The 12,990-nt window shown below is 45.4% G+C and overlaps 1 protein-coding gene across 1 annotated transcript in view; it reads right to left on the bottom strand.

Annotated features, from left to right (window-relative positions):
* SLC16A14 (solute carrier family 16 member 14) overlaps positions 1-12,661 on the bottom strand; it is a 36,208-nt gene extending 23,547 nt beyond the window's left edge. Inside the window, exons 1-2 of the mRNA XM_010370760.2 lie at positions 12,217-12,661; positions 2,442-2,714 (exon numbers count right to left, since the gene is read on the bottom strand). Of these exons, the coding sequence (XP_010369062.1) occupies positions 2,442-2,700 (259 nt within the window). The 5' untranslated portion in view covers positions 2,701-2,714; positions 12,217-12,661. The remainder of the gene's footprint in view (positions 1-2,441; positions 2,715-12,216) is intronic.
* Positions 12,662-12,990: the final 329 nt, after the last annotated feature.

The raw sequence follows: 12,990 nt of genomic DNA, 5'->3' as shown, positions 1-12,990 counted from the left end.
CAGGAGGATCTCTTAAAGCAGGAGTTTGAGATCAACCTGGGCAATATAGCAAGGCCCCATCTCTACAAAAAAGTTTTAAAAATTAGCAGGGCATGGTAGCATATGCCTGTAGTTTTAGTACTCAGGCAGCTGAGGTGGTAGGATTGCTTGAGCCCAGGTGTTCAAGGCTGCAGTGAGTTTTGATTGTGCTACTGCACTCCACCCTGGGCAACAGAGTGACATCCTGTTTCTAAAAAAAGTCAAAAAAAAAAAAAAAAATGAGTTGAATGTCAGCCAAGATCAACAAGTCTCTGAATTGGATTCAAGAAATTAATTACTAATTGGAAATCATTGAAAAGCACAGATTCCAATCAGACACACATTGGCCTGGCATACAGATACTCGCACAAAACCAAAGACAGATTAGAGGCCATTTATGTTTCCAGGATAAAATATATTATAAATATTTTAAATTCAAACAATTAGATATAAATATATGGCTTTCACCTTCAAGTGAAACAACTGAAAAACATCATAGTGGTGGTTACCTCAGAGCATTGTTAAGGGAAGGAAATAAAACTAAATGAGATAATGTAAGGGAAAGCCCCTAGTATATAATAGATGCTTATTAAATATTAATTGACAGTAAGAGTTATTTCATTTTCAAACTGAAACACATTAGCCATCATAGCATTATATTTATAATAACTTCCCAGGTTTAGTATCTCCAGCTATATAAGACTTGACGTCATAGATTGCTGTGTGGTTAGGTTTAACTAGAAAATACAACAATAGGTAGTATATATTCAGGAAAACTTGAATCTATGCTGCCATGTTAAACAATTGTTTTAAAAAAGAAAATGCAGTCAGACACAGTGGCTCAGGCCGGTAATTCCAGGATTTTGGGAGGCCAAGGTGGGCAGATCTCTTAAGGCCAGGATTTCGAGACCAGCCTGGGCCACATGGAGAAACCTCGTTTCAAAAGAAAAAAAAGAAAATACAAGAATATGTTGTTATTACTTTCTGTTAGCTATATATCAGTAAGCTTTCTAGAGACAGTTTAGAAGATTTTTCAATAATGAGTGATCAATAATATCTCAAATTAAAAACATCAGAATTCGGGCTGGGCACGGTGGCTCACACCTGTAATCCCAGCAGTTTGGGAGGCCAAGGCAGGTGATCACTTGCGGTCAGGAGTTTAAGACCAGCCTGGCCAACATGGTGAAACCTTGTCTTTACTAAAAATACAAAAAATTAACTGGGCGTGGTGGTGTCTGTAGTCCCAGCTACTAGGGAGGCTGAGGCAGGAGAATCGCTTGAACCTGGATGGCAGAGGTTACAGTGAGCCCAGATTGTGCCACTCTGCTCCAGCCTGGGTGACAAAGCAAGACTTTGTCCAAAAAAAAAAAAAAAATCAGAACTCTGAAATGAGATTGTTACTGGACTTTTATAGTGTTTTATCTAACATTTTTATATTTAAAAATATTCATAAATGTTACATAAGCAGATATTTATAATGGTAGATAATGAATTATAATGGTTAGGCAAACAGACTTTGGGGCTAAATAAAGTTTTTTAAATGAAAGTCTTTTTTTTTTTTTTTTTTTTTTAAAGCCAGTTAAATTTAGCAGTCAGGGTTTGTTTACCAGCTTTAGTGACACTAATGTTAATAAGTTCTGATAATCCACTACCACTGGACCAGCCAAAATGATGAATTTTTAAAATACTCCAAATGTTTAAAGTATTTAAATTGTTATATCACACAAGAGACAAGAGGACAAATATTGTATGATTTCACTTAAATGAGGTACCTAGAATAGTCAAATTCATAGAGACAGAAAGTAGAGTGGTGGTGGCCGGGGTGAGGGGAGATGGGAATGGGGAATTTGTGTTTATTGGATACGGTTTCTGTTTGGGAAGATGAAAAGAAGTTCTGAAGATGGATGGTGGTGATGGTTGTGCAACAATATGAGTGTATTTAATGGGATTCAAAATGCTTACAATGGTAAAATTATTTTTTTTTTGAAAGGGAGTCTCGCTTTGTCTCCCAGGCTGGTGTGCAATGGCACAACCTCGGCTCACTGCAACCTCCACCTCCCAGGTTCAACCAATTCTCCTGCTTCAGCCTCCTGAGTAGCTGGGATTACAGGCACAGGCCACCACACCTGGCTAATTTTTGTATTTTTAGTACAGACAGGGTTTGCCATGTTGGCCAGGCTGATCTCGAACATCTGACCTCAACTGATCCACCTGAGTTGGCCAAAGTGCTGGGATTACAGGTGTGAGCCACTGTGCCTGGCCTAAAATGGTAAATTTTATGTAATGCATATTTTATCACAATTAAAAAATAGTAGCTAGTAACATCCAATATCAAACGTTACAACAATATAAAACATTACTTACAGTGGGGAATTGTCATTTGATAATGATTCAGTTTTACAACAGGTCACACATGAACATACCCACTATCAAGGTGATGCCCATGCTGAGGGAGCTGACCCACGCGGTCAGGCCGCGGCTCTGGTGGAATTCTTCCAGCCATTCCACATTGAGGACACCCAGGGCCATCTGGGAGCCCATGATGAGGATGTGCACAAAGAAAGAGGAGAGCACCATCATCCAAGCCCATCCGCCATCAATGTTTGGGTGGGGCTTAAGTGTCTTTTTGTCTTTGGGGTCATCTTCAAAATCATACCCAATATCTTCATGACTGGTATACATTTTCCAAGATTTTTCTGAAATACATATAACAAATAATTTCATGGAACATCTAAATGAAAAATATCTTCATCTTCTCTGTACAGCTCTACCTCCCCATCATGGTCAAAGTGGCTCCAGTATCACATCTGATCTTCAGGTTAATCTTTGTCACCATACAGATTTGAAGACACTCCTTACTGTTTCCCAGGATCAGGTGCTTTTATGAAACCCGTTTCATCTTACAGCCATCACCTATGTAGGTATTACAATCTTGGGAATAGACTCAGAGAAGTAAGGTGATTTTCTAAGGCCTGTATTTAGTGTGGTCAGTTGGGAAACTAGGATTTGACCCCAGTTAGTCCTGACTCCAAACCCCATACCCTGTCTCCCTTACAGAGATGGATATTGACAGGTGACAAGAAAGATGTCAGAGAAGGAACATCTGGCTTCCGGCAGTCTTTCAGGGTAGCTTCACCTTGGTGGGGCCCCTAGCAGAGGATCTGGTTCTCAGTTTTTGTGGGTGCAAATGTTAATTTGTTAATTTGCATCCAGAGTGGATTAGCCTCAGGGGGTCTGGCTCATGCTAACCCAACTCAGGAGAGACTGATAAGGCCGATTGATTACAATGAAAGACATAGCTTTCTAATAATGGTGGTACTTATGTCTCATTATACAAGACACGTACTTTACCCCCCTCCACCCACCCCCATTCCTAGTATTTACATGGAGAACTTAATTAGTTACTAGAAAATTACTTCAAAAATAGGGTATCAGACTAAAGGAGTTTGAATAGATACTATGGTGACATACAGGTCACCAGGCGAGGTTACCAGGTAGGCAGGGGCTAGATCATGCAGGGCCCTTGTGAGTCAAATAAGGAGCTTGTAGTTTATCTTGTACATAATGAACAGCCATTGGCTGAATTTACATCAGGAGGAGACATAATGAGATGGGTACTTTGCATAGATCTATCTCTCAAGATGTCTGAATGAGAGGAGGGAGGCTAGATGGAGCTAGAGGATGCTAGCTCCTCTTTTGTTTGTTTGAGACAGGGTCTCGCTCTGTCACCCAGGCCGGAGTGCAGTGGTGTGATCATAGCTCACTGTGGTCTTGAACTCCTTGACTCAAGGGATCTCCCACTTCAGCCTCCTCAATAACCGGGACTACAGGTACATGCCACCATGCCTGACTAATTTTCTTATGTATATATGTATGTATGTATGTATGTATGTATGTATGTAGAGACAGGATGTCACTATGTTGCCCAGGCTGGTCTTGAACTCCTGGCTTCAAGCGATCCTCCTGCCTCCGCCTCCCAAAATGCTGGTATTACAGGTGTGAGCCACTGTGCCTGGCCTGTTTCATTTTTCATGGTTTTTTTAAATTTTTATTTTTGGATGAGAATTAAGTGTGTGTACAAAGACAGGATAAGGAGCAGGAGTTGCGGGTAGAGAGACAGAGATATAATGATGATAATGACTAATCCTGGAGATGGTGAAACAGATTGGTCTTGATTAGGAAGAGAGACCCATCCTCTGAGTCTGGAGCAAGGAGCGGGTGGATGGACCTATGATGGTAAGCAGTGGGATGGAAAGTCACATCTGATGGTTTAATTTCTTTGGTGAAGCAGGAAGTTAGGTTATAGGCTGAGAATGAGGAGGGCGGAGGTTGTGTAGGAGCCTTAATGCTCAAAATAATGGAAGAGACTGTTGCCTACAACAAGTGGAAATGATTGCTGGGCAGTTCCAAAGGTCAAGTTGAGCCCTGCAGGGTCCCACTACCCAGCTATGGCCATGGAGCACCAAGGACAGAGCCAGGGAGCACTCTGCCCTGGAGCTTGCAATAAGCTGGAAGACTTAAAAACAACAAACAGCTAAAAGTTGGTCTGCTTTCTAAATCATCACTACATGCCAGCAATTCTAGACAATTACACTGAAAAAATGTTTAGCTGGTCTAAGTTCCAATTATGTTGAGTTTTAATTATGTATGTGTATGCTTCAAATTAGCCAGTTTTCATTTCTCATCCTTTTGTAAACATTGTATTCTACATGGAAGTTATTTCAAGAACTCCTGGTTTTAAGTTGACCCTGGCACATGTGTAGCGCCAGCTACACACATTAGTTGGGAGGGGAAGCTCCTAAGAGTTCAGAATTGTTGGTAAAACTATACCCACTTGGCAAAATCCACACCCACAATCCCTGTCGCGTTACGTGTTGCCGCCTTTCTCAGAACACTCTAGGTAAACTGTGCCAGCACAATTATTGTCCAGAAAAAGAACCAGATCTTGAGTCACTTCACTTCTGTCACTCTTATGTACTCACTTGGAGATTCTGTCACTCTTATGTACTCACTTGGAGATTCTGTCACTCTTATGTACTCACTTGGAGATTCTGTCACTCTTATGTACTCACTTGGAGATTCTGTCACTCTTATGTACTCACTTGGAGATTCTGTCACTCTTATGTACTCACTTGGAGATTCTGTCACTCTTATGTACTCACTTGGAGATTCTGTCACTCTTATGTACTCACTTGGAGATTCTGTCACTCTTATGTACTCACTTGGAGATTCTAATTTACAATTCAAAATAGTGAAACTGAAGACTGTGAGGTACAAAACCTTGGTTTGGAAAGTGACATTTTAAATTAATACTTGAAATGTTTTCTCAATTTGAACAACATCTTTTTTTTTTTTTTTTTTTGAGACAGAGTGTTGCTCTGTCACCCAGGCTGGAGGGCAGTGGCGTAATCTTGACTCACTGCAACCTCTGCATCCTGGGTTCAAGCAATTCTCGTGTTTCAGCCTCCTGAGTAGCTGGGACTACAGGCATGCGCCCCCAACATCTGGCTAATTTTTGTATTTTTATTAGAGACAGGGTTTCGCCATGATGGCCAGGCTGGTCTTGAACTCCTGACCTCAAGTGATCCTCCTGCCTCGGCTTTCAAAGTGGTGAAACACCACACCCGGCTTAATATCTTTAAAATTGAAATATATTCTTCTTTTGAACAGAAGAACAATGACATAATGAGTATTACTGACCATTACATGATTATTACTGAAAATCATTTTGTTGTCATGATGGATGGTGATGTAAAAAAAACGATCCATTCTGGGTGTCAAAGTCACTAAGAAGTCTTGAATTGTAGGGCTCTTCTCAGGAGTGTTCTGATGTGGACGGGTAGGAGAGAGGAGCAGATTGTGGCAAATTGTACAGTGCCTACAGCCTATTTCTATCCACACCTGAGTTAAGAATTTTTTGTTTGTTTTTGCCGTTTTTTTTTTTTTTTTTTTTGAGACAGAGTCTTGTTCTGTCACCCAGGCTGGAGTGCAGTGGTGTAATCTTAGCGCACTGCAGCCTTGAACTAGCAGGCTCCAGTGATCCTTCTGCCTCAGCCTCCAGAGTAGCAGGTATTACCGGCACACACCACCACAACTGGCTAATTTAAAACTTTTTTGTAGAAATGGACTTTCACCATGTTGCCCAGCCTCGTCTCAAGCAATCCTCCTGCTTTGCAATCCCAAAGTGCTCGATTACTTTACCTTTTTAAAGGCTATGTTTCCCCAAAACCCTAAAATACTCTGACCCCTTAGAGGAAAAGTTTGCTGACCCCTGGACTAGAGCATTGGTTCTGGCTAAGGGTTTATTGGGGGAAAAATTGAGTGTAGGGGAACCAAGTACCAGTGGAGGAGCAACTTAGTGGATCTGTCTGGGGCTCATCTTCTTTCTTTTTGTCACACCTTGTTCTTATTATTACTTTTACCTTTTAAGTTATTCCATCTCCTCAACAGCTGTCCAGTCCTCAGCCACTACAGCAGCTATGTACAGTGCTGCTCTTGGCCTGGGTCCTTCCTCCTTCACACATCTCGCTACCTCCCATTATCCAGATTGCTGGGAGTGATAAAATGTTTATCTCAGAAGCCAATTTCCAGGTCGGGTGCAGTGGCTCATGCCTGTAATCCTAGCACTTTGGGAGGCTGAGGTGGGTGGATCACCTGAGGTCAGGAGTTCGAGACCAGCCTGGCCAACATGGTGAAACCCTGTCTCTACTAAAAAGAGAAAAATTAGTTGGGCATGGTGGCAGGCGCCTAAAATCCCAGCTACTCGGGAGGCTGAGGTAGGAGAATTGCTTGAAGCTGTGGGAGCAAAGGTTGCAGTAGTGAGGCGAGATCACGTCGCTGCACTCCAGCCTGGGTTAAAGAGCGAAATTCCATCTCAAAACAAAACAAAACAAAGCAAAAGCCAATTTCTTCATCCCTTTGAGTTATCATTAGGATGGAGTCCCTTCAGCACCTTCTCCCAGCTATTGTGTGTGATTTTCTCCCCTTCCCCTCCTCTCTCCTTCCAGCCTCCTCACCCTCGTCTGCTCATCCTTCAAGAGTCAGCTAATTTTTAATAGTGAAACCCTGAAACAGTGAGAAAAGACCCTGAAAACATCTTTACTATTCCAACATCAGAATATTTGTTAAATCAATTGATTGCAGCATAGTTAGACAATGTAGGTCTGTCATCAATTATAAAGTTCACTCTTTAGCGTGACCCTCTACGTTTTCAAAGAGCCCTAGACAGCTTTATTTTTGACATATGTAATAAGCTCTTTGTTATTTCTACCAAGACATGTATCCATAGGAAAAAAGACTGGAGCAAAACAAAGAAAAATGTTGATGGAGATTATTCTTTGAACGATGGTCTTACCAGGAATTTCCCCCTTCTTTCTACATATCTTAGTGGTGAGAAATGTCCTCAATATGCCAGGTGTGGTGGCTCATGCCTGTAATCCCAGCAATCTGGGAGGCTGAGGCAGGAGGATTAGTTGAGTTCAGGAGTTTAAGACCAGCCTGGACAACAGTGAGACCTCGTCTCCGTAAATAAAAATTAGCCAGGCACATGTGGTGATGCATGCTTGTGGTTCCAGCTATCTGGAGGCAGAGGTGGGAGAATTGCTTGAGCTTGGGAAGTTGAGGCTGCAGTGAGTCATGATCATGCCACTGCACTACAGCCTGGGAGACAGAGTGAGACCCTGTCTCAAAAAAAAAAAAAAAAAAAAAAAAAAATTCCTTAATAGATACATATTACCTGTATTATAAGAAAATAAAAGCCTATCTTTTAAATATTGTCTGGATCAGCCTCTTACCTCCAGGTAAATTAGTGGCTGACTTGTAAAAGAAAACAAAACAAGATGACCTTTATTGGGAAGTCTTCCAGTTTGTCTTGGGTTTCAGGCTTGTGTGTGTGTGTGTGTGTGTCTGTGTGTCTGTGTGTCTGTGTGTATCTGTCACCCTCCCAACATCTGAGCCTGCTTGGGGCTAGAAAGGGATGGGGCAGCCCTTGCTCTCCAAAGCTCACAGCGCAGGGCAGAGTTGCACTGTCAAAGGGCCAATGGATGAGCCCAAAGAGGGTTCAGAATGGATGGCTGGTAGTTGTCTTCCCTCTGCCTCTGTTGTGTGCAGAATCCTGAGGAGCCAGAAAGAGGAGAACCAGGCAGCTTGACACAAGGTGTGAACGGCTCATAAAAATATTTTCCCAACCATGGGACAATGCTCAGCTATGTTTAATATGATGAAACAACAACACATGGTGTTTTCCTGAAGTTCATTTACAACAAGAAAGGCTTTGAAGTAATACAAATTCAAAAGTTAGAGTTTTTTAGGCCGGACGCCATGGCTCATGCCAGTAATCCCAGCACTTTGGGAGGCCGAGGTAGGCAGATCACCTGAGGTTGGGAGTGTGAGACCAACCTGACCAACATGGAGAAACCCTGTCTCTACTAAAAATACAAAATTAGCCGGGTGTGGTGACTCATGCCTTTAATCCCAGCTACGCGGGAGGCTGAGGCAGGAGAATCGCTTGCACCCAGGAGGCAGAGGTTGCAGTGAGCCAAGATCGCGCCATTGCACTCCAGCCTGGGCAACAAGAGCGAAACTCCATCTCAAAACTAACGAATAACAACAATAAAAGTACAAAAGTTATAGTTTTTCAGCCCATGGGTTGAAATATTAAGCACTTTTCTAAATCAATGTTAAGAACTTTATATTCTTACTGAATTATTTATGGGTGAAGAGATGTAGGTGCCATCAAACTGCTCTTGATATTTCTAGTTTGTTCATAAATAAGTGACACTGAATAGCATTTAACGGACAAATTTTATTCAAGAGGCACAAGGGTGCATGTAGAATATAGTGTCAAATGCAGAGCAGTGGCGGCAGGCAAGGGTGGGGCAAAAAGTTATCCTATTTTTTTGAGACGAAGTCTCACTCTGTTGCCCAGGATGGAGTGCAGTGGCACCATCTCGGCTCATTGCAACCTCTACCTTCCAGGTTTAAGCGATTCTCCTGCCTCAGCCTCCTGAGTAGCTGGGACTACAGATGCACACCACCATGCCAGATAATTTTTGTATTTTTGTAGAGATGGAGTTTCACCATGTTGGTCAGGCTGGTCTCGAACTCCTAACCTCAAGTGATCCACCTGCCTTGGCCTCTCAAAGTGCTGGGATTACAGGCGTGAGCCAGCATGCCTGGCCCAAAAAGTTCTTTTGGATCCTCAAGAGGCCCCTATAGATCTGCTGAGCAATGGAGTCATTTGTATTTCACACTGAAATCTCTCCAAAAGTAATTACTGTTTTGACTATTCATGGTTAACTTCTTTTCCAACTAGTTAATGAAAACAAAAGACAACAGAAAAACAAATGTTTATCCCTCCAACTCCAAGATTGCTTTTAGCATTCATATAATTATATGTACATATAATTATATATGTATTTATATAAGATATAAGAATAATTTTAATATTATAATCCTACTCCACACCTGGCGAGAGGGAGAACTTAGAGGGTGTATCTGTACCCCCAGGCTCCATATCCTTGTCCACCATAGGGCCTTTGAGATCCCTTACATTTTCTATATCCCGACATACAAGTAGAAGGACAATATGCATGTGGCACACTGAGGCAGTGAATGTGGGGCTTCTGCTAAGGATTAATATGTAAAATGTGGCAGAGCATGCTGGCTCACGCCTGTAATCACAGCACTTTGGGAGGCTAAGGGGGTTGGATCACTTGAGATCAGGAGTCTGAGACCAGCCTGGCCAACATGGTGAAACCCCTTCTTTACTAAAAATACAAAAATTAGCCGGTGTGGTGGTGTGCACCTATAGTCCCAGCTATTCGGGAGGCTGAGGCAGGAGAATTGCTTGAACCTGGGAGATGGAGGTTGCAGTGAGCTGAGATGGTGCCACCGCACTCTAGCCTGGATGACAGAAGGAGACTCTGCCTCAAGAAAAAATAAAAGTAAATGGTAACCCACTCTAAGCAAGCTTGCTATTGGAAGCTTGGCAAAAAATACTAGGGCCTCGTTCTGAAGAGGGTGAAATAAGAAAATGGGAAGATTACGGGAGCAATAGTCAGCCTTCCATTCTCCCCAAATGAGTTCATAGACGATGAAAAATAAATTGTAAATGGGAGATAACATACGTAGGCTATGAAATTGGGTCAGCTACATATTTACATGATAATAGGCAGAAATGAAAATAACAGATCCTTCTAGGGTGTATCAGATATTAGAACAAAATTAAATTTTCTACAGCTGTGTAGAAAGTTTTACAAGCAAGTCTTTTTTTTTTTTTTCTTTTTGACGGGGTATGGCTTTGTCGCCCAGGCTGGAGTGCACTGGTGAGATCTTGGCTCACTGCAACCTCTGCTTCCCGAGTTCAAGCGATTCTCCTGTCTCAGCCTCCCGAGTAGCTGGGACTACAGGTGTGCGCCACCGCACCTGGCTAATTTTTGTATCTTTAGTAGAGAAGGGGTTTCGCCATGTTAGCCAGGCTGGTCTCGAACTCCTGACCTCGGATGATCCACCCGCCTCGGCCTCCCAAAGTGCTGGGATTACAGGCGTGAGCCACCGCGCCTGGCCAAGTCATTCGTTTTTAATTTGGCTATTGTTATTACGTTGCATGTGGTGAACTCATTACACATAAGGAAAGCGGGAAGCACCAAGCTAAAATTAAAATTACCATCTCCCCCAAAGTTACGCAGAGCGTGGTGGTAGCGGCTCTGCATCCCATGCAGGTGAGTGTGGGGTTCACTATTAATTCGGCTCTGCAGGCGCTTCCGCGCTCTGCACCTGGTGTGTACAGGGCATTTGGGGCCTTTAGAGGGCGCACTTGCAGCCAGCAGGCTGAAGAGGCTGCCGCGGAGAAGGCTGGGGAGCTGATCTGGTGCAGAGAGCACAGGAGAAAAACAAAACCGAAAAAATCACACCGAATAAGGAGGACTCAACACATACATGCTTCTGGGTCACGGGCTGTGCTTGGTGGCTTCTCCAACGCAATCCAGTCCAATTGGCATGAATGTCCCCATTTTACAGATGAAGAATCTGAGCCATCAAATGGGAGCAATGAAGCTTAGAAGGGTTAAACTAGCAGGCGGTGGAAACCAAATCGGAAACCAGGCCTGCAGGATCCCAAGCCTGTTTTACCTCCTCCCACCCCCAACACTCCCTCTCTCCCCTTTCCTCTCTCTCTCTCTCTCTCTCTCTCTCTCTCACACACACACACACACACACACACACACACACACAGCCGCATACGCACGCACACGCAAACAAAGAAGCCAGACAAGGCAAGGGAGAATCTCTGTAATCCCCAATAATGGCCCTCAGTCATCCTTGTTAATGAGCCCGAATCAACTTTTCCTCAGGCAAAACACGGCTTAATTGGAAAGCAGAGTTGAGCTCCTAAAACATCGTCATGGCCTTGGCAGCGTTTAGCCCCGAAATGGCCGTCCCTGGTCCCTCATCCCATTTCAGCCTGTCTTGAGGAGCCTCGATCAGAAGTGCTAAGGGGGCCCAGCCTCTGCGCGCCCTGGGCGTGGGATCGTGCCCGCGGGGTACGGCCTCTGCGCCCCACCCGCCGAGCTCCCTCCCCCACCCGCGCTTGGTGCTACCCCTCCCTCGGCACCCCGAGATCACATCCCCACTTCGGGCACCCCGCATCCCTCGGCGCGTTCGGAAGCCAGCAGCCCCGCGGGGAAGCTGGGCAGGCTGCAGCACCACAGCCTGTGCAGAGAGGCATCCGCAACCCCCGAGGTCCCTAGACGCAGCCCGGGGTCCTCCGCTCTCCGCCTCATCACTGTCCAGTTCGAGTCCCAAACCGGCCTGGAGAGCAGACGGGCAGCGAGGCTGGGCTCCGGGCAGAGCGCGCCTCTCCAGCCAGACGGGGGTGCCCTGGATGACGCTTGCGGGGCCCCGGCCGGCTTGAGCAGCAAGGCGCGCGTCCCCAAGCTCCGCCTGGCGGTCTGCCCTGAACCGCCGGTTACCCTGCCCGCCCGCAGTTCCCGAGCCTCCGCGGCGGCCTTTGCACTACCACCCGCCCCGGCACAGCCTCGCCCTCCACCGCCCGGGCAGCCTTTCCGGAGCCTGCCTTGGGCTGGGGCCGCCCCTTCCCGGGGGTTCCTGGGGTGCAGCGGCCATCCGAAACCCAGGCTCCGATGCCCCCAGCGCCGCTCTACACCCAGGCCCGCGGCGCGCGCGGCCTCGGATACTTACCGCCCGAGGCCCGCTGGATTGCGGCCTCACTCGGCTCCACGCCCGGATCCTCGAACTTGCTGCTCTGCTTGGAGCCCCCTGAGCTGCTGGGTGTAGAGATTTGTTGCAATGTCGCCTATCATCCTGGAGATGCGGGTGCCTGCGACTCAGCTCTCCGCCGGGCTCGGTGCGCTCTGTGCGGGGCTCCCGGGTTCTTCCGCCGCTCGCTGCCAGGCCAGATGAGCGTTTGGTGGAGCTGAAAGCTCGACGCCGCAGTCCAGGTGGCTTTAAAAAGGGTGCGTTTGGAGGTGCCCAAACCTAACCTGGGCTTCCTTCCAATCGGAGCAATTTCAAATCTTCATGCTCGTTCAATCCTATACCGGCTAATTCTGGTTTGGCAGGGAAAAAAAATGTAGTCACCTCACATGCACACTCTTGTGGCCGGTTGAAGTTTATAGCTTTGGCTGAGGTTCCGCTAAGTCGCTGCACATTTATCACTGGAGGAAAGGTCCTGAAACCTAATCCAGGATGCAAGTGTGACTAGCAGTAGCCTCCATTTATCTGAGATGCTAGAGAAGGGATGAAAGAGACCCTCACTGCAATATTTTTGGCCAAAGAGGAGTCAAAGTCCCTTACTCTCTCTGTTTTAGACATATGGGTTTCACTATTTTGCCAGGCTGGTCTCCGACACTTGGATTCAAGGGATCCTCTGACCTTGGCCTTCCGAAGTGCTGGGATCACAAGCTGAGCCCCCGTGACCGGTCAGTCCCTCATTCTTGGTTCCACTCTGGGTCC

Source organism: Rhinopithecus roxellana, chromosome 14 (genome assembly GCF_007565055.1).
Source record: "Rhinopithecus roxellana isolate Shanxi Qingling chromosome 14, ASM756505v1, whole genome shotgun sequence".
Taxonomy (NCBI): domain Eukaryota; kingdom Metazoa; phylum Chordata; class Mammalia; order Primates; family Cercopithecidae; genus Rhinopithecus; species Rhinopithecus roxellana.
Note: the sequence above shows the minus strand (reverse complement) of the source record. Positions and strands in the feature narration are given on the sequence as shown.